This window comes from Filicampus tigris, chromosome 5, assembly GCF_054856515.1.
Source record: "Filicampus tigris isolate MCC_2025a chromosome 5, RoL_Ftig_1.0, whole genome shotgun sequence".
NCBI lineage: Eukaryota > Metazoa > Chordata > Actinopteri > Syngnathiformes > Syngnathidae > Filicampus > Filicampus tigris.
The window spans coordinates 19,321,234-19,346,723 of NC_141221.1; the positions used below are offsets into that span (position 1 = coordinate 19,321,234).

Sequence of the window (25,490 nt, forward strand, 5' to 3'; positions counted from 1 at the left end):
TGAATTGTCTAATGTCTTAGTCAGGTAACAAATTAAGATTCATGGAGTACTTAGCCCAACTCATGAATGGTTTATGAATTGATTTACGTTCATTATAGTATTCATATCCATATAGTGTATCATATCCACATCTGTTTAACGTCTCAGTTGACAGGAAACTTACATGCGAAAATTATGTGACATCTGGAATGATGATGAGTATTTGTGTTTCGTCTGACTCGTATTGCTCATCAGGTTGTTCCGGGCATCCTGGACAAAGTTAATCAATCCATCATTGCTGTGTGCGAGGATCAAGACAACACTGATGCTGTTTTTGGATTTCCCTTTGCTTTTGCATCGTTAAGTTATTTCCATCCCTTTTCTGATGCTTTGCCATTGCAGTGCTGTGGATGAATTGCAGTGCTGTGAATGAATTGGCAAGTATTGTGTTCCGTCTGTTGTGACTTGTTGATTTCTGATGTATGTAAGGTATTTGTGTAGGACTACCAGGATTTTTATTCTATTGCAACTATGAGAGCAGTCATTTTGACGGATTGAGCTTTGTTGCACTCTGGCATTAACGTCATTGATTAAAATAATTATCACTCACTGTTCGAGTGTCTAATAATGGTATTTTGTTTATTAAAATTTTGTTGTGAATATATTTTAATGTAAATTAATTCTTATAAATGAATGAGAAACAATTGGTGGAGCACCTATATTGTCCCGTGCGGCTCTCGTGCTACGTGCATGTCAGCTGTTATAGAATACAGCTGATTTGGGGCCGAAGGAAAGGAGATGCATGTCGCAAACGGCTTTACGGCACTTCACTTCAAAGAAGAGGGAGTAAATGGGAAGTATGGCACACAAAACAACTCGTATATATATATATATATATATATATATATATATATATATATATATATATATACAATTTTTTTTTTTGATCATGGTGACCAGCAGCATTTCTCACTGCCGTTGCTGGTTGCCATGGAAACACGACAGCGCCTTCCCAGCGCAACCTGCATAAGATTAAGTCGAGCCGTCACTTTGACTGGGACGCCATAGTTAAAAGAAATGATGACTCGAAACTAGTTTTATATTGCCGAATACCATAAAATTGCACCATGGTAATGAAATATATACAGAATTAGGAAAAGTCTTATCGCATCTTATATCTTTATACACAGAGTAATAACACATCAAAGTTTGAAAACAGTCAAAATGAATGGAGAACAGCTGTTGAAAGCACTTAAAAACAACAACTTGAGCTTTTAAAAGTCATTTCACAGCTGCATGATTATACACGTTGGCTAGTTGGTCATCTGGTTGAAAACAGGGATAACACGTTTGCTTTAGGCTTCTGTTTTGAAGTTTGGAGCATTCAAGCAGATTTTTTTTTTTTTTTTTTTGGTTTTGTGCATGTGATGCAATATAGTTTTATGCAATACAAGCATTAACATTTACATGTGTCAGTAGGATTTTTCCATCTACTGAGGAAGAGTGGTTGGTGAGTCTCAAAATTACTGCACGGAACTCAATCCCCCCCAAAAAAACATTGCAGATTTAAACTTTAAACTTTTAACTTGATGTGCCATGTGGCTAATTTCCAGCCTTTTCTTTTTGTAGATCACCTAAGGTGTTCCCGTCACTGCTACCCCCTGTAACTTTGGCATGAGACAGTAGTTCTTTACAACCAGTCTTACACAGCTTAGTCTGTGACTGAAAATAATCGCTGAAGCTACATTGACAATTACCTCTCTACCAGGGCAGTAAATCTCAACCGAGGGATTAATTGAGCAACCTCAGGCCTGGCAATGGGAGTCTTTGGTCTCATGATACAGTCGACACAAAATTTCCTGAGGGGGCAGCAAACTTGTTTTCTCTGCCAAAGGTTTTGCTTGCTGGTAACAAGCCAAGTTTTAGAGCTGCTGATGCAGTAATCCTGGTATCTTTGTCCAACCCGTATAACTACACTGTTTTTGGCCAGTTGGAATCTGCAGGAGTAGAAATCTTATCAACGTTTGAACTGGCATCCTGGACGTTTCTCAAATGAATCTTTTTGTTGTTGTCGTTTAGTTTTTCTTTGTTTTTTTGCACCCCCAGAGAACAGCTGTGTTACTCCAGTTGTTGTTGCTGATGCATCGATAATTAAATAATAATAACTTTCCAAAACGCAGCAGCCTTTACCACATTTAGCTGTTTGTCAGACCTTCTGCTCACAGTGTTCAATTGCACGCATCTGCCTCAGAATACATGAATCTTCCCAACTGTAGCAGGAGCAAAAAAAGCCACGTACTACACACACAGCTAATCTTTTAGTTGCTTTATTGTGAACTATAAAAGGGTACCTAATGCATATTCAAACCTTGGAAGCAAGTCCATGTCGTTCATATATTTAGCACCTCAGCAGTCAGTCTAAACCCAGAACAGAAGCTTTGAGTCTATTAATGGAAAGTAACCAAGACTTGTGTGTGTGGTCTCTTTTTTTTTCGTAATCACGTGTTGGTCTTCGAGCGCTTTTTGTCTGAAAGTAAAAAATTAGTTAGGTTTAGATACTCATCTCATTTTCCGCAGTCGGCAGCCCTGAGGGAGTAATGATAGGAAGCAGGACTTGGCTGGCAGATTGGGAAGAGGGATGGATGGAACTACTGTGGTCAGCATTGTGGCAATGAAGTCAGAGTCTGGCCCACATTAAAACGAAGCAGACGCAAGCACTGAGACGGCAGCTTCACTCCAGCCAACATGTTTAGAACACATGAAAATATTTTCCCTACAGACTGCATCTCCTGTGGGCAAATGTTTAGCAAGTGTAAGTGCTTTGTTCAAGTGAGATCACAACAGTGAGAGGATATCTTGTTCATTCTGCAGACGGCCATATAAATCCACGTGCAGGGCTGTAAAGCTCAACAGTGCACCTCAAGCCTCTCATGTATTTAGTGAGTTGCTCCCATATGTGTGCAAGAAATATTGTCGAGCTGGCTAAAACGAATGATGTCAAGGAATATACCGCACAGTGCGCTACTTTTTATTTATTGCACACCGAGGGAGGGGCCATTTTTAGTTTGGGCTTCCTTTAAGCACCTTCTTTTTCCCCATCCTGTTTGTACTGCTTATTGCTATGAGCTCATGCTCATTGACACTTCTGCCCTAAACATTTTGGCCTCCACCCAATGTTTGAGCATATCCTTATGAATGATGACTAAGATGCTGAATGAATGCATGGACAGAAAGGGAATAGATCAGGACATTAAAAGGCAATTTACCTTTCATTATACATGATGTGTGTGTCAACTCTGCATTATTGCACAGTTGTGTATTTTGCCTCTGACCTACTTCTTGAGGTTTTTATAGTTTACTGTTGCTATGACAACGAGTAAATATTACTCAAGCGTTCTTTTCATCTGCACGGTAATTTCCAACAGGTCATATGGTTGCTCTGGTTAAGAAAACGTGAGCATTTATTATCATATTATTTATTGGCTGGACAACCGTTGAAGAGAGAAATGTAATATGTCATCTGGAACTATGCTCCAGTTACATTCGTTTGTCTCCAGACTGCGTGCAGTGTTGACAAAGTATGTTCTACTTCATATTGAACTTGCTAAAGCATGTCACTTACATCGCTGCATTTGGTCACTGAAAAGCACAGTTTGATTGAAATGAAATTCTTGGCATGGTATGACCTCATATTTCTGTGAATTCTGTTTGAGAAGTTGAGAACAAGCACATGGAAGGACATTTGTAATGTTGACAATGAATGCCAGGTACTCAAAGGTTACTCTGTGCCCAAAACTGCTCCAAAACTTGCCACTTATTGCCAGAGGTGTCAAATGCATTCACATTCATTACTCAAGTAAAAGTATCGATATAGGGATTCAAAACGTAGACGTTTAGTAGAAGTTGAAGTGTCAATCCTTTTACTTAAGTGAAAGTATAAAAGTAGTGGTTTTAAAAACGACTTAAAGTACAAAAGTAAAAGTAATGTAAAAGTCAAGTCAAATATTTTCTTTTCATTATGTTCTACGTGCCCTGCTAATCTGAACACAGTTTTCTGATTAATCTTGCGTTCATACATTAATAATTAATCAATCAAAATGTTTGACTTGACTTGAGGACAAAAGCTCACTACCCTACCCTGTGCACTACCCTAATCCCCTAAAAAAAATTTTTATAAAGGCCATAATGATCAAAGTTGGGTATTTTACTACACATTGAGCATCTGTTATTCGTCATCCATCTGCAGCGTGGGTACCCCTCCGTTATCCGTCATTCGCCTTTTTTTTCCAGTAGAAAGGAAATAGTATATTATTAGTTAGCACTAGTACATTATTGGGTATTACATACTGTACCGTATAGCAATAAATTAAACACGTATTATAACATTTGTCAGAAGTCTAATTAAGTCTTAAACCCTCAACACCCATCCATCCATCCATTATCTGTACCGCTTCTCCTCACAAGGGTCGCGGGGCATGCTGGAGCCTATCCCAGCTGTCTTTGGGCAGTAGGCAGGGCACACAGAGACAAACATCCGCACTCACAATCACACCTAGGGGCAATTTAGAGAGTCCAATCAACTTACCATGCATGTTTTTGGAACGTGGGAGGAAACCGGAGTGCCCGGAGAAAACCCACGCAGGCACGGGGAGAACATGCAAACTCCACACAGGGAGGTCGGAGCCGGGATCGAACCCACGACCTCTGAACTGTGAGGCGGACGTGCTAACCAGTCGACCACCGTGCCGCCACCCTCAACACCTTTGATGATAAATTTTCAGCTTGCCTCAATTTTCCTTTTTCAAGCTTGACAGCAAGTTTTTCAAAGCTTTTAGATGGTGGCTCTTCGGTTCGCAAATTTTGCAGTGCATTTGAAACGGGTTGTTTTAGAATAAGTCCTCCAAGTACAAGCAGGGATGTGAGATGGCTGTCTGGCTTTTTGTGCAACGAACCTCCTCACTGCTGCTGCTACTCGTTTGGGACACGGACAGTCGGACATCTTACCGGCAAAGCTATACGTCTGCTCTAGTTTGAGTGTGGCAAGTTCTCATTGATGTGTTTATTTGTGTCACATGCAGGTACTATGCATCATGTACAAACCAAAGGAGTGTAGGAATAGCATATGTTTATATTTTACATCCAACCACAATAAAAATCACTCGATTTACCCGAATTGGTGTTTTGTACAATGATAAACTGGGATGAACACAATCCAAAATGAAATAGTAACAAGGCTTTTTTGCGTGTGTGGGAGTGTGTTTAAAATTTAAGGAGTAAAACTACAAAGTATTCTGAAAAATAAATACTCCACTGAATTACAGATACCCCAAATTACTACTTATGTAAGGTAACAAAGTATTTTTACTTAATTTATTTAATTTTACTTAATTTTACTTAAAGTAAAAATATTTTGTTGCTTGACACTTCTGTGCATGGTCAATTGGTCATGGAGGTCAGTATCACTACATCACCCTGTTACTCAATCCTCTCAAAATGAGTTAGACAGCCTTCTGCAACCGTGGCATTATTCATAGTTGAACTGTTATTTTCCAGTGACACCCCTGACAAAGAAAAAATGTCTTGGACACATATTCCATCTTCTTGGAAACAACTGACCTCATGTGCTGGTGCTTTGCCATATTGTCATGTCAATAATGCATTTTGGCCAATCTAACTAGGTTCCATGACTACACTAACAAAGCTTGTTAGACTGAGACCTGCCACCCACATTCAAAGCACTCCACCCAAAGTCACATGCATACACAATAGCTAATCCCCCAACACAATGACCAAAACTAAATAGCATTAACAGCTCCTCTCGGTCTCTTGGTGGCAGCGCAACACGATGAGTTAACGATGAACATCTGTCTCATTTTTAAAAACATGTGAACACATTAGCATTCATGAGAGCTCTTTCCAGCCATTTTTAACAGTCCTCTTCAGTTTTCATCAACAAATGATGGACATCTCTGCTTCTGTGGCTTCCAACGCTACGCTCTGTCGCAAAAATGTGTCGCTAACTTTGTCTCCTTGCTGTCTGGAGAATGTCAGCAACCTTATTATCCATTTTTCAGAACAGTCTTAGTGTAGAGAATGCCTGCTTAGCAAAGGTGCGGGACAGAAGTAAAGCGAGTTACACGGAGCCGGAGAGTGAGCTATCACTTCTCTTAATGTTTGCTGACTAGGGAGGTAGGGAATGCGATACCAGTGATTTTGGAATATATTCCAATACCAAGTAATACTGGACCTAATATTGCGATACCGATCCGATATCAATACCGGAAGTGACTTTTTTTTTTTTTTTTTTCCACACAAAGCTGTGAACAAAACCACATTTGCACTGCTCTTGCACTCACACCAGTGGGAGCGCGCACATCATCAGTTGAACCAAACTACTTCAAACTATTGTGTTACCATTTCCATGTCATCTTGTCAGCAGTGGCATGCACTCCATGCAGTGCCTACAAGACGTGGGCCTTCACCCTGATTGTTCTTCGTCCAGTCAAACGCGTTTACAAAGTTCTGGTCGGCGGGACCAGAGCCGGCATTCTGACATCATCCCTAGGCTGCTCACAACCTCGAGGCGATTTATTTGCATCTTCACCTTTGTTGTGATGTGCTGTGATGCATTTACCAGCAACCAGTGTGTATGTGTCTGTGTGTGTGTTTCCAACAACATATTTACGAAATTTCTGGGGGATTAACCACACTTTAGAGGTGAATGAGGAGAATTCATAACCTGAACTAACTATGTTAATGTATTTCTTTTATCAGCCCAAACACTTAACCAAAGTGCTTGGCACTCTTGAAAATGTTTGAATTTTAAATTCCTTTTTGCATGAACTCAGTTACTGAAGCACGGACATTTTACGATCAGATCTTCCAGGTGTTGGAGGCTACTCTGCTCATTGAGTTTCAAAGCAGCAGAATTTTTTCTGTACCCTTCCCCAGACCGTCCCGTCCTGCAGGTCTACAGACAATTTCTTGGCTTTCATGCTTGGTTTGTGCTCTGCCATGCACTGTCACCCATGGGACCTTATATAGACAGGTGTGTGACTTTCCAAATCATGTCCAATCAACTGAATTTTCCACAGTTTGACTCCAATTCAGCTGTACGAATCTCTCAAGGATGATCGGCGGAAACATGATGCATCTGAGTTCAATTTTGAGCTTTGTGGCAAAGGCTGTGAATACTTACAGTATGTACTACATGTGGTGTCTCAGTTTCTATTTTTAATAAATTTGCACACAAAAAAAAATCACATTGTCATTATGGGGTGTTGGGTGTAGAATTATGAGGGGGAAAATTGATTTATTCCATTTTGGAATGAGACTGTAACATAAAACATGGAAAAAGTGAAACACTGCATGTGAATACTTCCTGGATGTAATACTGTGCTCATTAGTGACATCCTGACTGTGTAAACCAGTAGGAGAAAGCCTACTGGTAGCAATTGCACAACTCCAAACATTAATTTGCCCCACCGTTGTTGTTGTTATGGTAACGGCCTCCAGTTGCTTTTAAAGCAGTACATATGCTATCGTACTATGAATTTGTGAAGGTTTATCAAAACATAATAACTCACTGGACTCCAACTTAATTTGAAGGCTGGTTGTTTTTCATGGAAAATATAGCTGATTTTGTTGTGTGTTTTTCTTTGTTTTCATTAATTGGCATTTTGATGGTGCATGCCCTTCCAGTGTGTTGTATTTACAAGCAAATGTGGTCTTGGGTCGCTTGGGAGTCCATCTGATAAAGTCTTATTAGAACTACTGATTACTGGCTGATTAAATTAATGGCTATGATTCAGGCAGGCATAAAAGTTACAGCACAGATTGTTTTAATTAGCTTCATGTGTAGAGAAATGAGCTTGCTTTGTTGAGGAACTTGGTTATTGAGAAGGTGTCTCACTATTAATGTTTTACATGGAAAACACAATGATGCTGTGTTTACTGTTTAAAGTGCTATTAAACATTTATTTGAAAATATTTTGAAACCGTTTAATTGTTGCTAATAATTGTGGTGTTATCGTGTAAAAGTGATGTTTAGGAGTATATATATATATATATATATATATATATATATATATATATATATATATATATATATATATATATATATATATATATATATATATATATATATATATATAAAACCTTCCAATAAAGTTGTTGTTAGCCACCAAAGCGTCCAAGCAAATGACCACATCAGAAAAGCAGTGAAAAGTCAAACAACTCCAGGCAACCGACAACATTAAACAAACACTCATTTTAGCTCAAGTTGTCTTGATGCTCGACTTTACTCATTTCCTGGACATGACAAGTAAAAAAACATGACAAGCAAAAAAAATGTATTACTTTAGAATTACAAACTACATTAACATGCATCCGCATGTAAAAGCAGCATGGCAAAACCTCACTTATGGCATAAAAAGGAATTCAAGTGTCAGTTTGGGTGTCTATTAATTCCACTGAGAATGCTGAACACACCTCCTGCTGAGAGCAAACCTGGTTGCGTTGCTGTTGTTTTATTAATCTTCAACTCAAACAGTTATTACAACCAGCAGCTCACGTCTGACAGTGATGACAGCAAAAAGACCCAACAGGCCTCAGCACAGCGGAGCTGATGATCTGTTAAAAACATTTATTGAGCAATCTGACATCAGCTCCATCTGCTGAGAAGCTGAGGTATTACCCGAGCCAACTTCCTTTTGGTTTCAAGGAAGACTCAAATCAAAGTAATCTCAAGAGAAGATATAAAATCACTACTCGAAAATATTCATGAGGCATATTATGTATTACTAAAAATCTTGATGATCACATTTGAAACACATGGGAAGAATTAAATAAAATATACAGTAAGATGGCTACCTTAGCAGATATCTTGATAGTGTTTATACAGCCTTTTGAAAATAAAGAAAAGCAGACCTCTGTATCGGCCAGATTGTAGCCACACACTGATTTCCAGTGGTTGCTTTAGTGAAGACTTCTTTCCACCTACAGTACATCTTGAAACAATTACAGTGTTGCACGGTAAACAGTAAGGCATTTTGCTTTTTAACAATGGATATAAAAAGTATACACACCCCGTTCAAATGACCTTTTTGGGTGATACATACATATATATATATATATATATATATATATATATATATATATATATATATATATATATATATATAAACAAAAACACTGAACTTACTAAACATGCAACTGTAGACTCTTTGATGAGAGAGCAATCAAATGTTCTACAACAGCCAAGTCTCATGATCTCAAGCCCACAATACATTTCTATCATGTCTTGAATGTTTTAATTCAAATGGATTGTGTAGATGTAGAATAGTAACAATGATGGTAAATTCATAGTTCTTTTCATTGTTGAAATACTTCAAGACCGAACCGTATATATTGGATGTTTTAATATTCTGTGATAAACATAAGCATTCCCCCATATGTATTGCCTTCTTAAGCTCCTGTGCGTACAAAAGTCGCTTGGAGACCAGGTTTTCATGGAAATACTTGTTTCATTACTACTTTTCCAGGTACCAGTCGTTGACCTGGATCTGATAGTTCTGCTGTTGAATGCTGTCTGGGGTTGACGCCATTCGTACCTCTATTCTGCTTTTAATAGTAGCCAGCACAAGCAGTAGCACCTTTGTGCTGGGACTCCGTCCCCTAATACAAAGCTGATTCTTGTCTGGATGTCTCAGCGCTTAATCTTAAACAAATACATTATTTACAGAAGATGAAAGGCATTTTTCCACACCGACTTTTTGTCTTAGAACTAGATGTTCAGCCCAGTGTGTATTAATTCAAAGTTGTAGTGTCTACTAGTTAGAAAGGTCACTTCTGATTGAAAATGTCAATATTAAAACAAATATTTGCTGCCTTCAACTAAAGAAACCCCAAAACATGTGTATAGTGCTGTTGCTCTGCTTTTAACTAATGATAATTAATTAGAACGATGGGAAAAGTATAAAGTTTAAAAAATGTTGTCTTTTTTATTTCTGCAAATACTCAACATACATACAATAATCTGTAAAACGTACGTCAACCCTGTTTGAGTAGGGTCAGCACTTTATTAGCTCTTTTTTCACAGGCAAACATGGGTTGCAAATGACCTTTTTCATCTCCTTTTGCACCACAAAATCCCATACCATGTATGCAAGGATGACACTTGGAGCTGCAGCAATCAACCCGTATATACAGTCAATACCTATAAAAGTTGTATTCTTTGTAGCACCCACCAGTTGAGTCACAGCCTCAATAAAGTCCACTCGGATACATTCAGAAAGGCACTTTTAAACATATTTACATTAAAAAAAATGCAGGGTACAAAAAAAGCTGCAAAAGTGCAACACTATCACACATTGTTACACTCGCTCTTCTGGTTTGTCACTTTAAACAAGTGGCTCAAGCAGTCAGAATGTCTTTTTTTAAAGATTGCAGAATAGGCAATTACTAATGTAAATATTGTTCATTTTCCTAAACGGTGAACATTTAAAACCGATCAGGCGTGCATTTTCATTTATTTACCAGACATAGTTCCACCAGACATTGAATCACTTAACTACCAGAAGAGGCAAGCTTGGCAGTTTTTGATCAATAGTAAATACTATTACTGCATAAACAATTCCACCCATTTTTGGGGCTAATGGCAGATTCTATTTTCTCTGGTCAGGCATATCGGTGATGACAATATTTAGTTCTTTCACCATGTTTCAGTCCTAAGTTCGTCAGTATTTACAGGATTTTTCAGTCACAGATAGGTATAGACCTCTGAATCTTGTCTGATTGACCGTGTCGTCTTAATCATATACTGTACGTAAGTTGAATTGTCTTTGGAAGGGCATAATGCACCCGAGGCTCAGGTTTCTGGGGAATTACCTTTGGTTTAAAAGTATCTACAGGTCTTTTGGGGGCTAGTCACTCGTGAAGCTGCAGATGCTCAGTAGGGAAAAGCCGAGATGGAAATGTAGATGATGAAAATGCTCTGGTAGGTCACACGGCCCTGCTGCGAAATGGTGGTGGCCTGCACTTTGAGCCGCACCAGTTCCGGTCTGTCGAGAAGCCGCAACGTGTAGATGACCCCGCGACCTGCTTCGTCCCTGATGCCAAATGCCTGTCCCATCGGACCCATCTGGGATTCTTGCTCTAGTATGATAAAAGATGTGCGTTCTTGCAGGATGCCTGACTCTGAGAAAGCGGACAGCCGCACTACGTTGTGATTGGATGGTATGCCAGAGGGAAGCGTGAGAAGTTTGTACTGCAGAAGCAGAGGAGAGCCTCCTGTGGCACAGTCCAGAGAGCACGGCTTGTAGCATGTCCTTTTAAAGAGTCAAGAGAGGAGGGACATGACGAGTCATTTGAATGCTTTTGCAATACAATCTCGGTTATATATTTTATCATGTATTTCAATGGCTATTTTTGTTGGACTTACCCTGGGCTTCTTCCGCGCTGGTAGGATGCAGGACAGGGAGTGTCCAGGCACTGGTATCCTCCTCTGGTGTTAAAACACATCTGATTGTGGCCACAACGGATGCCCTGCTCTAAGCACTCGTCAGTGTCTAGAGTGGGGAAGAAGGTTCACTCGTCGTAATTGTGGGAGGGATGAAGCATACATAATCACAAACTGATTTTCTGGTACCTTTACAGTTCCTGCCATTGGGTAGCAGCTGGTAGCCTGGCGGACATAGACACCGGAAACTGCCGATGGTGTTTCGACATTCATGTTGGCAGGGCTTTCTGAGTAGACATTCGTCCACATCTACACAGATGACAACACAGTATAGTGATAAGTATGTGGGTGGAGCGTGAAGATGGCAAATTTGATGTTGGTTTTTATCCATCCATCCATCCATTATCTGTACCGCTTCTCCTCACAAGGGTCGCGGGGCGTGCTGGAGCCTATCCCAGCTGTCTTTGGGCAGTAGGCGGGGGACACCCTGAACTGGTTGCCAGCCAATCGCAGGGCACACAGAGACAAACATCCGCACTCACAATCACACCTAGGGGCAATTTAGAGAGTCCAATCAACTTACCATGCATGTTTTTGGAATGTGGGAGGAAACCGGAGTGCCCGGAGAAAACCCACGCAGGCACGGGGAGAACATGCAAACTCCACACAGGGAGGCCGGAGCCGGGATCGAACCCACGACCTCTGAACTGTGAGGCGGACGTGCTAACCAGTCGACCACCGTGCCGCCATGTTGGTTTTTATTTTCTTGTAAACTCTCTCCAGGGGTAACGCATAATAACATTTTCAGGACAATTATTATTCCCAGGGACTCTCACGATAAACGATCGTTTTTTTATTTTTTTTATGTTTGTTTGTTTTTGCCACTGATGTAGTGATGAAGTTAGAGCAAAACCTATTAAAGTACTGCATCTTTCTCAGTGAAATTATCTTTTAATTCTCAAAAATATTGACCATTTACATTGAAATATAGAACAATAACATCTTTTATAAAAAATAAATAAATAAATAAATAAATAAATAAAAATGACTCACGCTCTGTTAAAAAACACACTAACAAATATTAACATGATAAATACAACCAGATAGGTCTACTATCGGTAGTGGCAGAGTAAAATGTCTTATCTCCTTCAGAATATCCTCTTTCACTTGGTTGTACACGGAATGGCTTTTAGGGAACTTCACTTTATTTTTTTTTTAATCCAATTTGTAGTACCTATAAAACTTTTGTAGTTAGGTTAAAAGTGAAAGAATGAACACTGGAGTATGTTCACAGCATTATTATTATCATCATTATTATTTTTCATGGTGTATTTTTTAAAATAAATTGTAGTCACCAGATAAGATTTATATTTTTTTCTATATATGCCACCTGTGTATAGTGACAGGCAGAAAAATCTAATCTTCCATTGGATAACAAAAGGTCCAATAGGCCTGTGTATCCAACTGTTGCCTCAAGAACTGCTTTGGACCACAATAAGATGTGACTGATGTGTACTGCTTGCTAGTGCCAGGTCAGTGTCTAAGCGCTAGTCAAGGGCAGAGGCAGCCTTTGACGCGAGCTTACCAACACATTTGCCGTCTCTGCTGGTGTATCCAACAGGGCAGCTCTGCCTGGTAATACGAGATACTCCATGAGGACGGGATAAAATTGGCCTGCCAATGGATGACACCAGCTGCGGCCGAAGTCTCGCTCTGACTCTGGTTCCATTAGTGAAGATCTGCCCTCTCTCCAGCCCTGCACATGAGCGGCCATCCCCAAGCAGCACAGTTCCAGGTGGACACAAGCACCTGAAGCTGCCAGGCACATTGCGGCACTGGAAGACGCACGGGATTGGCATCTGCAGGCATTCATCGACGTCTGAATGTATACAACAGAGTCATTACTACAAAGGCGTGATACTCAAATTTGTGTCGAATCTGAAAGAGATAAAGCAGTGTCCTACCCAGACATGGCAGACCAACTCCTTGAGATCGGTACCCTCTGGGACATATACACCCATAACCTCCGACTGTGTTCTGACAGATCTGAGAGTAGCGACACATGTGACTTCCATCCTGACATTCGTCAATATCTGAAAAACAATACAGGACAGGTCCATCAACTTTATAAAACATGACAAGTGAGAGTGTTAAAACACATAGCCAGAAGTACAGATGGTGTTGAGTGCCGTTTGCAGTTTTGGGAGCTTTTTCCACCATGGTCACCGCAAAGTAACAGTACCTAAATGGAGGACCTACACAACTAGCCTTCTGATTGACCAACATAATTATGACACTTTGGTGCAACAGAGCGTGAAGAAGAGGACTGCTTATTTTTAAAACATAATTTTACTGTTAAAATAAAAGAAAAAAGAATCAAGGAATCATGACAACGTACGGCACAGTGCAATGTTGAATGAATTTTTAGTTCTGTTGTGTTGCGCAAGTGCAAAATACTGCGATGCCGGTTACACCCTCCTGAAGTGTAATCACAAGCCAGATCACGGTTTACGATTCCAAATGTAACGTGGCGACCTGAACTAAACTGTACCACTTGTTTGAAATGTGGCTTTATATTTAGTCTGTTAGTGCTCCTGTTGAGTATATTTCTGTGGAATCTGCGCAACAAATTATGGCATTCAAGAAAGCTCCTGCTGACTTTATGGAGGCAAACCAACGGCTTCGTGCTGTCGCAAAGCAATGCAGCAGATTTCCTGTGAAATCTGACTCTGTTACACAATGTAAAATGCAGTGCCAACAGGATCATCCCCATCTTTACCCACTCAAGAAAAAAAAGTGTTTCTAAAATTTCCTGGAGCTTTCAACCATTATCTTACGTAATCCAACCTCTGTAGAGTGGAAAACTGGAATTGCTGTCGACATTTTCAAAAATGAATGAAGTGAGGAAGAACAGACACTAACCCACGCACACTCCGCTCTCTGCTTTGGTCATGCCAGCGGGACAGCTGTCGAAACATTGGTACCCTCCTTCATTGTTCTGACATTGCTGGTGAGCTGGGCACACATTCCTCATACACTCATTGATGTCTGTAAAAAGAAGATGGTTACTTCATCATTCAAATTAAACACCAGTACCGGTGGTATAAAAGAACCAATTTTGTGTTTAAATGGCTGACCGACGCATTGTTGTCCTGACAGCTGGTACCCAGGGTGGCAAATGCAGCGGTAGGAGCCCAAAGTGTTGAGACACTGATGTTGACACGGTGATAGGGTAGACTCTCGACATTCATCCACATCTAAAACACAACATTTGTTCACAATCACACAAAAGTGAATTTCCTTTCGTGATGAGCAATGTCTACTATTGGCTGACAAGCAGTCCAGGATTCATCTGGTCTCGCCCTTTCTCATCCATCTAATGACTGGATGGATGAAAGAGTGAACATGGATAAAGGGTGACTTGCCTTCGCAGCTGTTTCTTGTAATGCTGGGTTTAAATCCTGCTCCACACTTGGCTTGGCAGCGGTAAGTGCCCACTGTGTTGATACACTGCTGGTTGTAGTGGCACATGTGTGAGCTCTGGGCACACTCGTCAATATCTGTTGGGTTCAGGTGATGAATAAGCGTAGCAGTTTTCACATGTGTTATATAAAATACGACCCATCAATACAGTCACCGTGCTGTTTGCGAAAGAATGTCATGTGTGCTTGTTTCACCTTGGCATGTGTTGGTCTCCGTGGAGATGGTAAAGCCAGATGGGCAGACACAAGAAAATCCGCCCATGATGTTGTTACATGAGTGAGAGCAGGGAGACTGAAGGGTGCATTCATCTTCATCTAGTTACAACCACACATTGAATTACAATAATCAAGTGGCACAATGACATATATTTAAAGTTAAATATTGCCAAATCATAAATAAGGCGGAGGCCACCTACCAGCACAGTATGAGGTCGTGTCGAGGACAAAGCCTTTAGGGCAACTTTCTTCATGACCATCTGCAAACAGAATCGTTTAACGTGATGTCTTTTTTCCCCTATTTGATTTGATTTTTTATCAATATTTTCCCCCAAATAATTTCCTCTGACCTGGTATGAGAAGGCTGGCAGTGAAGTGGAAGTCCATTGTAAGAGTAAGCATATTGTAGACACTATTCATTCCGGAAACCTTCAACAGCTGGAGCAGAGGGCCCTGACGATTCTCCTCACCCTCGTAAATAATGGTGTGATTGCAGCGCAGCACCATGGGGGTCCCTCCCCGCTGGTGGGACTGTGATGACCATGAGTACATCTGCCCTTTGCCTGTCTGCACGTAGGACTCATCAAACTCCTACAGGACACACAATTCAATCTTGAGAAAACTGTTGAAAATGCGCCGATAACAAGAAGAACAGTGGACACACCTGCAGGCTCAGATGTGAGGTTGTCAATGATGGAGGTACAAATCCATTGATTACAATGTCAATCAGTAAAACTCCCTCGGAATCCAGTCCTCTGGCCACATGGGTGAGACGGAGGACCTCCCCTGGTTGAAGGAATTGGAAGCAATATTTTACACATCCAGTTTAAGGACTGTAGCCTTCAAAGACTCGAGTCATTAACACCATCTTGTGGCTGTTTTGTGAACACCATGACGTAGAGTCAAAGAAAACTGTCAGCACTGGAGCAGTTTTTCCTGTTAGTATGGTGGGCTGATGATGAATATGTAAAATCAAGAACAAACCTGTGTCGAATTCCAGCTGAGACTCCTGCCTGAACTGGCCGTGTGTGAAGGAGTAGCCATTCCTTGTGGGCCCACTCTGAAGCACAGTGGTCCAGTAGATAGGTGCAAAAACAGACACCAGCACCCGCAGCAAGGGACCTACCATCAATACACTGGATTACAGCAGGAGTAAAATACTCAAATGTACACTGTACTAGGAGCACTAAAATGAAGCAAGCCAAAAATATGTCCCTTCTGGTTCGATTTGTTGTGACCACTAACCCACACTTGGCGGAATGTTGTCGAGACGGGCCTGCAAAGTGCTGCTGCCTTCCTCTTCATTATCTGTGATGTTGGCCTCCAAGAAGGACACTCCGAACTCCCTCTCGTTGACTATACCTATTAGGCTACCTCTGGTTTTACGAGGGGCTTCACCTGTCATCAGAAAAAAAAAAAAAAAAAATCTATTATGCCTTCCTCATGCATCATCATAGCGTTTAAAACACATACATACTGTATATGGCTGTTAAAAATACCATGTAAATGTACTTACAGGGGAAGTCAACCCAACCCAAGCATCTTTTTCTCAAGAATATGTTCAATGCAAGCCCACTAGTTGAAGTCAATTCGCTTGTTTTTAGCATCTCTGGGGGGCGCCATTTTGTTACTTCTGTCGACTGAAAATGACATCACAACTGCTCAGGGCTCAGTTAACGACCAATCACGGCTCACCTGTTTTCTGAAGTTGAGCCGTGACAAAATGGCTAAAAAGTGGGGGGGGATTTTGCTGCTAAACTCATATTCCACAAATGCAACATTAATCAGAATGCCGTGTTTCAACTAGTGAGCCTGCTGGGAACATTTTCTTCAAAAAAATATGTTTGGCTTGATTTCCACTTTAAAGCAATGTGATTTTTTTTAAAAATATGACCAAATCAAAAGTTGACCAGCCTCCCTGAACCAATGTGTATGGACTGTTCCATTGCACAACAGTATATTTATTCATTTACAGATATTCTTTTTTTAACTGAACTTTTAATTGTTTACCTACTGTATACCGAAGATTAATATACTGTATTGTTTGAGTTAAACCTGGACAAAGGCCGGCATGACATTTCCTGGAGTCGATACTTGGCCCGCTGCATGATCGTCCACCATTAGTTGGTTCTGGGTTGTTGCAAAGTCGACTGCGCTCTTGGGAGCCTTGACCACATGTGCTACTGCAAGGACCCCAGTCCTCCCAGTTGGAGTAACCTCCATTAACTAAGACATAGAGGCAAAAATAATTGTGGCCATTAGCATATGTTTTAATAAAATGCAGTCACAACCAAGATAAAACTAGTGATGTAATGACTTCCCCTGCCATAAATGACATACATGATTCACGAACAGAAAAGGACAGTTTCATTAACAAAGTATGTGATGGTTGGTGGAAAGGAGTTATGTACTTTGACAGGGAGCTAGGGTGTATGACAAGTCCAAGGGATGCCCCTTCATTAAACAAGGTTGAATAATAAACAAAAGTGAAAACTCACTCTGAACCTGGAGAGTAATGGTCCGTTCAGCTGACCCTGCTTCACTCTCAGCCACACATTCATAATCCCCTTCGTCTGCAGCCTATAGATTGAAATGACAGACATGTATTGTTTCATATGATTGGCAATGGTATACAAAATGCTCTCATTAAAACAAAACATTAGGACCAGACTAATTCTTTGGTATAAGCCAACAATACGTTTATAACGCTTATTCTGTGGAGGGTCGTGGGTGCACTTGAGCCTATGCTAGCTGACAGGGTGAGAGAAGGCACAATCACACGGCATATATTGGTAAGCAACCATCCATAATCACATGTACACCAATATGTTCAATGAACTAAGCATACAGTGCATTACTGAACTGTAGAAGGAAGACTGCACTAACAGAAGCCCTTTGTCATCCCCCCAAAAGCAAAAAGCTTTGGTCTGATATAAGGTAGTAAGGTATGAAATAAAGTCAGTATATGGACAACGAAACAACATGATACACCGTTGGCCAGTTGAGAGTTTATGTGACTAGCAAGACATTGTCGTGCCAGGTAGAAGACTAAAGGCAATGATACACCAAACCGACGTCGGAGGTCGTGAAGCGTCTTGGCGTCTTTACGCACCGTCTAATTGATGTACTGGCCACCGTCGTAGTGTCGTAACCCGTCTGTAAGCGTCTAGGGGGCGTTTACGCATGTTGAATCGGCATCGCCAGTCGTGACATTTGGTCACTCTGATTGGCTGTTAGCTAGCAAATCAGCGCTTGGAGCACCAAATGCGGAGAAACAGCGAGCACGCTTTCGCTGCCTTAATCTTCTTACAAGTACAAGAGCGAGGGTTGACAATGTAAGTATTTCACAATACTGTGTCAAGAACGTGAGGGTTTACTTCGCGTGGGAGCCCATCGTGAGCGAAGAATATAGCCGAATGCATTGTTTACATTGTTATAATCCGCCCCCGGCCAACAGTTTTCCGCTTGGAGTTTTCTAACCATGAGAAATGATGACTACCTCCGCCGATGGTACGGAAGGGTATTACATCTTATGCATGCGCAGAAGGTACTTTAATGGTCAGCGTCGCTGTCTGTCGTTGCGCCACAGGGGGTAAGCGTCTGTCATTGCTGGTGAACGTCGTTTTGGTGTATCAGGGCCTTATCTCACATAGGGAGCACTGTGGGAAGCACAGTCATCCGTCTGTGAGAATCTCAGCTTCAAGCTATGCAATTACAGCAGCAGTTAAAGAACATAACAAGGTTAGAGGCTAAGCAGAGCAGGCCAGAGTCTGGGAACATCCAGTTCTCTGTTGACCTCCTCCCTCTGTTGATAATGCTGTTAGTTTCTAACTGAAGTGCCTCCAATCAGATTGTAGTCGAAGCAGGACACTGCCAGTCATTCACACAGATGAGGCCTGTATTGGATGAATGCGCCTCCTTTCAGAAAAACCTTTTCTCCAAGTCTACTCACGGAAGCTTTACGATTCAAACTGGACTAAGTTGCTGTGAATAAAATGTGTGAACTTTGTATTTACAGTGATGCTGTAAATGATCAGTGATCCATTGTGAAGTGTCTGCATGCGGACAGAGCGGTGCAGGGGTTTTCCATTTCGGAGCCAGCGGAGGACAGGGTTGGGGTCTCCATGGATTGGACAGTCGAGCACAGCGGAGCCACCTTGAAGGACTGTTTGAGACATGTGGGCTTCACCCTTCAGCACGGGAGGCTCTAAGAAATGCACACAATATTAAATTGAGATAATCGGCTGTTCAGAGTTTCCACTTATCAGTCCGATATTACCTCTGATGCGAACAAAGGAGAGCGCTCGGATGGAGCCCACGCTGTTTTCCGCAATACACACATATGTGCCACCGTTACTCATAGTAACGTTGTCGATTATGATGGTGTTCCTGCCTGCTTCATCTACAGTGGCACCTACAAAATAGGATTCATCAAAAATCATTAATTCAAAGTTCAGTGGCAAAAATCTAGGCTGTAGTAGAAAAACAAACATTGTTTTACTTGGTATTACTAGTCTGTTCATTTGAAAGCTATGAAAAATGTGTACTGCGGAATGTTGCTAGTACTGGGAGCTCTACAGCAAGACCATTCCAAGTAAATGATACCTGGGTAAGGTTCGTTGTTGACAGTCCAGGAGATGACAGGAGGAGGTGTCCCCTGAGCGTGGCAGGACAAGGCCAGATCCTGTCCTTTATTCAAGGTCACATCACCAGGTAGCTCTTTAAAGGCGGGCCGCATGTTGACGGACAGGTGAATGTCCTGTCTTGTGGAGCCTGCCGCATTGGTGGCTACACATGTAAACATTCCAGCATCTCTTGGCTATGTAAGAAAAAGCAAATAAGAGTCATTGGCAGGCTGGGCTGACACTGAAGCTGCCGATGTTCTCATGCTCACCTCGGCCCTCTCGATAATCAGCTCTCCGGATCGCAGGGCGGTGAATTTGCCCGGTAGGTTGAGCAAAACTTCACCATCCTTTTCCCATGATACTTTGGGATCTGGTGAACCCTGAGCAGCACAAGGTAACAAGGCCTGAAATCCTTGAATGACAGACATCTCAGTTTGCCCAGGAAGAATCATCGGGGGAACTGAAACACAACGACAAGATACAGTAACTATTCTGTAATTCTTTTTTCCCATTCATTGGGTACCCTGTCATTCCTAGCGATCCAATCTTTCATCCGATCACATCAAAGCTATTTATGAGGCATTTCTCCTTACAAAACCACAACGGCTACATATTTTCAAAGACATTTAGTGTTACAATAGCCAAACATTGCTTCACTTCGTACATCTCATCTCATTAATGCAGAAAAGCATTTGAATTCCTCTCTTAACAAACCTTTAAAACAGCATTTTTCTTTAGGGTCCGTGCAAAAATATCAGGATCTGAACTTAAATCACTTCAACTGTTCTTGGAAGCTTTATGCGTTTTCAGTCAACATACATAGCACAGTGTATTTTCAGAAGGTGAAACTAAGAGCCTTGACTCACTTTGAATAATCAGTCTGATATCATGACTTGTTCTGCCAGCAAGATTCTTGGCGGTACATGTGTAGGTCCCTGCATCACTGCGCTGGGTAGAAGTGATCACCAGTGTACCATTTGCATATATATGAATATGAGTACTGTCAACTATAGGCCTCCTGTCTTTGTGCCAAGTAACTTCCGGTTGGGGTTGGCCATCTGCCGCACATTCCAGACTGACAGGTTGGCCCAGCACAGCAGTGTATTCCCCGTGGGGCACACTCAGCACTGGTGGAACTGAAAACACCCAAGTATAAGATTACTATCATGTCACCGAATTTGAATACTAGTGGGAAGCATTTCAATTTGAGAGCAAAGGTATACTACCTTGCAGGACAAGTTTGGTTCTTCCCACAGCCACACCAGCTTCATTTTTTGCCAGGCATTGGTACATCCCTGCATCACCAAGAGTAACACGTGCAAACTTGAGGGCGCCGTTTGAGAGCAGAGCTAGCCTGTGACCTGTAAAATAAGTAGAAACATTTTTGGAACAAATATGTCGTTTGTACTTTCTTAGTATTGATGATGTACTTTGGTTACCAGCTGCTATGGGAACACCCTCTCTTTGCCAGGTAATGGACGGCCTGGGAACTCCTTGAACCTCACAGGGTAGGATGGTCCCATGATGTAACACCACTTGCACTTCCTCTGCCATTGGCCTGATTTCTGGGGACTCTATTAGATCAAGGTACAGTGAGATTATCTTTTTGAACTTATTGATGTGATATGTCTTTTAGTCAAACACAAGATGGTGCGCCAGAGCCTTGATGCTAGCAAATGGCTACCCACCTTGCACCGTAAGTGAGATGTGTTTGTGAGCCACTCCAGCTGTATTACGAGCTGAGCAAGTATACCTGCCGGCATGACTTGGTAACGCGGCAGTTATCTCCAGCACCCCTGCATAGAGGATAGCAGTTGTCACATAATAACAGAGGTGGTTCGTAACGCACTAGTTTTACTCTGTTCAACTAACTGACGTTGAAGTTACGTATTGAGCAAGGTCTGAAGTCGTTCATTTGGATGTTATATCATTGTAAATTAAATGTTCATACTTCATTTAAATAATAAAAAATCTAAAGTTACTAAGCAGTTACTCAGTTCTCGAGTATTTTTTTTCACTGTGTACTTACTCTTACAAAAGGAGGACTACTTTAACCTTTAGTTGAGTCATTAATCATTATTCTAAAATAACAGTACTCTTACCTGAGTACAATTTTGGGCTACTCTACCCACCTCTGCATATAAATTGAGAGATTTTATTTTATTGACCAAGTGGGACATGACACAGGCTACCCACCGCTGCTCTTGTCATTATTTGAAACATATTACCACATCTGGCAGAGTAAATACGCATAATTTATGCGCCTCTGAAATGTGGTCATGGTGAACAATAAAAGAGGTGAGTTTTCTTCTCAGTGATTTGCATAACACTGCATGACATGATAATGCCAACAACACAAGTAGAGGTGGTATCTTACCAGTAGGAAGGATGCGATAAGTTCCTCCTCTAGATCCCAGCTTGGCTCCACCTTTTGTCCAGGAGACGGTAGGCTGAGGTTGGCCTTTAACATGACAAGGCAACTCCACAGGAGACATTTTCACAGCGGTGACTGTGGTGACATCATCTTCAATGGATGGCGGGACTACGAGAGCAAGGCACAAAAATACAATGGTTGCATTTTAAACTGTTGTGTACTTGCACCACCTTAAAATCCATACCTTGGAGGTTGACCTCAATAACCCTGCGCTCCTCTCCAACATCATTCACGGCTGTGCATTCAAAGTAGCCTTCATCCTCATTGGACGGCGATAAAATCACCAGGGAGCCAGAAGATAATAACCTTCAAAAATAAACATCTTTGTCTTTTACTAATTCTTTTATTGCAGTATCACTGACATGATACAAAAGTGTGAATTTACCTGTATGCACTAGATTGATGGCTACTATCAAGAGGAGAGCCATTCCTTTTCCAAGACACTTTAGGAGGGGGTATGCCTGTTGTCTCACAACTCAGGACAGCTCTGATGCCTGTGGTTACTGTCATGTTGAACGGGCCTGGACTAATTGAAGGACCCACTAACAGGACACAGAGCAGATTCCAACATATTGAGCACAGTCACAAGATTCAGAGTTTCCAGTTTTGCTCTATTTACCAAACACTCTGAGATCGATTCCCCGGTGGTCTGAGCCCGCCTGATTTGATACTGTGCAGTGGTAGCGGCCAGCATCACTCAGCTGAACCCCGTGCACACGTAAGGAGCCTTCTGGTAGCATGGTGTACCTGAAATGTTTCACATACTGAATCATGTTCATAAAATACATCCGATGGGATTTTAATGTTACTATAAACTCAGTCAGTGTCAAAGACAAATAGGTTGTTGGATTCATACACAGATGTGTATGGGTGATTTTATTTGAATGAATCCTTGGACAAATTCTTGAAAATGAATTGCCATGTTTGAAAATGCTTCCATTTATGATTCAGATTACCGGTTCATGAATTCACCAAAATTAGCAGTCTGGCTGACTTTTTTTTTCCGGTACAAAACTACATTTGGAGCATGGTTTACTATATGAAATTCATTGTTGTTGGGATAGTTTTAAATTGTTGTCTTTTTTTCAAATACAATCTCATGCAATTTTAACCACATTAACACAACATAAAGACCTACTTGTTGTTATCGTGGGTTATGGGAAAGCCATCTTTTCTCCACATAATTGTAGGAGACGTGCCATCCTCGACTTCACAAGGTAATACTGCATCCTGGCCTATATGAGCTGTCACCACTGCGCTGCTCTCCTTTATTACTGGTGGCACTGAGAGGCAGAAGTATGATTAGGGTCAAATGTGCCGACCCAGTTTTAACCATGTCTGTTAAAAGAGCAATTTACATAGAATCTCCACAATGAAGAAGAGACTGGTGCTTCCTGCCATGTTGGTCACCACGCAACTGTACTGGCCACTGTCCTCGGGTTTGACGTCCTGTATTTCAAGGTATTGGCCACCTGCGAGCTGCTGAATGCGGCCACCCAGCTAATTGGACAGAAGGATCTGAGTTAGGGATGTTCTTTTACTTCAATAAATGTTTGTGAATGTGTTCTCATCCTGTACCTGCATCTCGACCTCATCCTTGTACCACTCTATGTCAGGAGGGGGGTCACTGTCAGCCAGGCACTCCAGGGTCAAATGTCCATTAACTGGCACTGACAGTGTCCTCACATCTTCAGAGCCGAGGAGGGTCGGTGGGACTGAAGTGTGAACAATGTTTGTGTAATCACGTACTAATTTAGAGGACAACAATTTGTGTAGTTCAAAGAATGTACAACCGGTAACACAAAATTTACACTGGACTTTATAGTGCACATGCTTGCTCAGAAGATAGCACTATAGGTGGATACGTGTGCCTACTGTCTAACCTTGTAAATAGAGGCATTAAAACAAAATTTGAGAAGCGATATAGAAGAATAACTTGTATCACCTTGTACTCGAACCCAATAATTTCTTCCATCCTCTCCAGCTGGGCTGCTGGCCAAGCAGGTGTACAGACCTGCATCCTCAACCTTGAAGAAGACAGCGTTTGTCAGGTAGACTGACTCTTGCATTACAATGCTTTGACTCTGATGCCCAGCATCACGTTTAAATTCTGTGCTTTTTTGGGGGGGTTTGTTTGTTTGTTTCTAGTATGGACTGTACCTACTGTAAAGAAAATGGATGCGTCATACTACATTGTCTACATGGGCAATGGAAATTGCAGAGTGAAGAGTAAAATATTAATACATTCCAATGGATTTTAATTTCAAACTGACAACTGAATTCAGCTCTGTTTTAAAACAAATGTATGTGGAGCTCTGAGATTATTTTCTTTTCTCTTGAAAATCTTTCATTCTCAGAGCCACACAGCATAGGTACATTTCTGATGTACCGGTATGTTATATAAAGCTCACAGCAACAGTAAATATGTTTACAACAAAGCCTAACGCCGCACATGCAATGTAGCATACCGTCGCTGTCATGTGAAAAACACTTATCTCCATATTTTTCATTTTCTTATTTTTACATGAATGGTGTATCTGCGTTACAGACATTGAAAATTAAAAAAAATAAGATATGTGTTTTTCGCGGGACAGCGACGATATGTTGCTGTTAGATACTGTTGTTTTCCACCTGAATTTTGCTTATACTGAGAATGTGTCCATCCTCCTGAATGATGTTGTTCCCTCCCAGCGGATGACCATCTTTGAGCCAGCTAAGGGTGGGGGGTGGTACACCCTCTGCAGAGCACTCCAGCTCCAGTGGGCTGTTCACTGCAATTGTTAGCTCTTCCGGGGCACCAGACTTGGATATCTTTGGAGGCTCTGGATCAGAATTAAAGATGTGTTGTTGAAATGTATTCATACTGGGATCAAAAAAATGTTTTAAGTATACCAAGAATGGTGAGATTAAAACTCTTTGTGCTGCTTCCAGCCTGGTTGCTGGCAACACAGCTGTAGAGGCCTGCCTCTGAGGGCGCCACATCTGGCAGCTGCAGTCGTGTCTCCTGTCCGTCCAGCAACAAGTTCCGGTGAAGTGACAGTGGCTGGCCGTCCTTCATCCAAGTCAACGTTGGAGGGGGAACACCATGGGCCTCACATGTAAGCGTTACTAACGATCCTTGCACAACTGTCACTGGCTCCACTGGTTCCACGTGATCCACACCAGGGGGCACTATAGAGCATATAACTCTGTGACGTACAGTATCTGAATCCAACTGTCCTAATAATGAACACTTTGGTGCATATGGTATGTTACAGTTTTCAAAGTTGATGGAACTAAATGAGTTAGTGCTAGTT

At 41.5% G+C, this 25,490-nt stretch overlaps 1 protein-coding gene across 1 annotated transcript in view; it reads right to left on the reverse strand.

Moving 5' to 3' along the window:
• Positions 1 to 9,955: 9,955 nt before the first annotated feature.
• Positions 9,956 to 25,490, reverse strand: part of hmcn2 (hemicentin 2) — a 49,926-nt gene continuing 34,391 nt past the window's right edge. Inside the window, exons 48-81 of the mRNA XM_086030949.1 lie at positions 25,087 to 25,365; positions 24,826 to 25,016; positions 24,140 to 24,221; positions 23,773 to 23,909; positions 23,553 to 23,694; positions 23,333 to 23,477; positions 22,814 to 22,941; positions 22,580 to 22,736; positions 22,379 to 22,500; positions 22,138 to 22,302; positions 21,449 to 21,556; positions 21,200 to 21,334; positions 20,987 to 21,121; positions 20,627 to 20,896; positions 20,030 to 20,220; positions 19,741 to 19,954; positions 19,415 to 19,549; positions 19,152 to 19,342; positions 17,634 to 17,715; positions 17,191 to 17,361; positions 16,381 to 16,533; positions 16,120 to 16,257; positions 15,800 to 15,921; positions 15,486 to 15,726; positions 15,336 to 15,395; positions 15,115 to 15,234; positions 14,863 to 14,997; positions 14,575 to 14,694; positions 14,360 to 14,485; positions 13,402 to 13,530; positions 13,023 to 13,316; positions 11,627 to 11,746; positions 11,420 to 11,546; positions 9,956 to 11,306 (exon numbers count right to left, since the gene is read on the reverse strand). Of these exons, the coding sequence (XP_085887075.1) occupies positions 10,928 to 11,306; positions 11,420 to 11,546; positions 11,627 to 11,746; positions 13,023 to 13,316; positions 13,402 to 13,530; positions 14,360 to 14,485; positions 14,575 to 14,694; positions 14,863 to 14,997; positions 15,115 to 15,234; positions 15,336 to 15,395; positions 15,486 to 15,726; positions 15,800 to 15,921; positions 16,120 to 16,257; positions 16,381 to 16,533; positions 17,191 to 17,361; positions 17,634 to 17,715; positions 19,152 to 19,342; positions 19,415 to 19,549; positions 19,741 to 19,954; positions 20,030 to 20,220; positions 20,627 to 20,896; positions 20,987 to 21,121; positions 21,200 to 21,334; positions 21,449 to 21,556; positions 22,138 to 22,302; positions 22,379 to 22,500; positions 22,580 to 22,736; positions 22,814 to 22,941; positions 23,333 to 23,477; positions 23,553 to 23,694; positions 23,773 to 23,909; positions 24,140 to 24,221; positions 24,826 to 25,016; positions 25,087 to 25,365 (5,444 nt within the window). The 3' untranslated portion in view covers positions 9,956 to 10,927. The remainder of the gene's footprint in view (positions 11,307 to 11,419; positions 11,547 to 11,626; positions 11,747 to 13,022; positions 13,317 to 13,401; positions 13,531 to 14,359; positions 14,486 to 14,574; positions 14,695 to 14,862; positions 14,998 to 15,114; positions 15,235 to 15,335; positions 15,396 to 15,485; positions 15,727 to 15,799; positions 15,922 to 16,119; positions 16,258 to 16,380; positions 16,534 to 17,190; positions 17,362 to 17,633; positions 17,716 to 19,151; positions 19,343 to 19,414; positions 19,550 to 19,740; positions 19,955 to 20,029; positions 20,221 to 20,626; positions 20,897 to 20,986; positions 21,122 to 21,199; positions 21,335 to 21,448; positions 21,557 to 22,137; positions 22,303 to 22,378; positions 22,501 to 22,579; positions 22,737 to 22,813; positions 22,942 to 23,332; positions 23,478 to 23,552; positions 23,695 to 23,772; positions 23,910 to 24,139; positions 24,222 to 24,825; positions 25,017 to 25,086; positions 25,366 to 25,490) is intronic.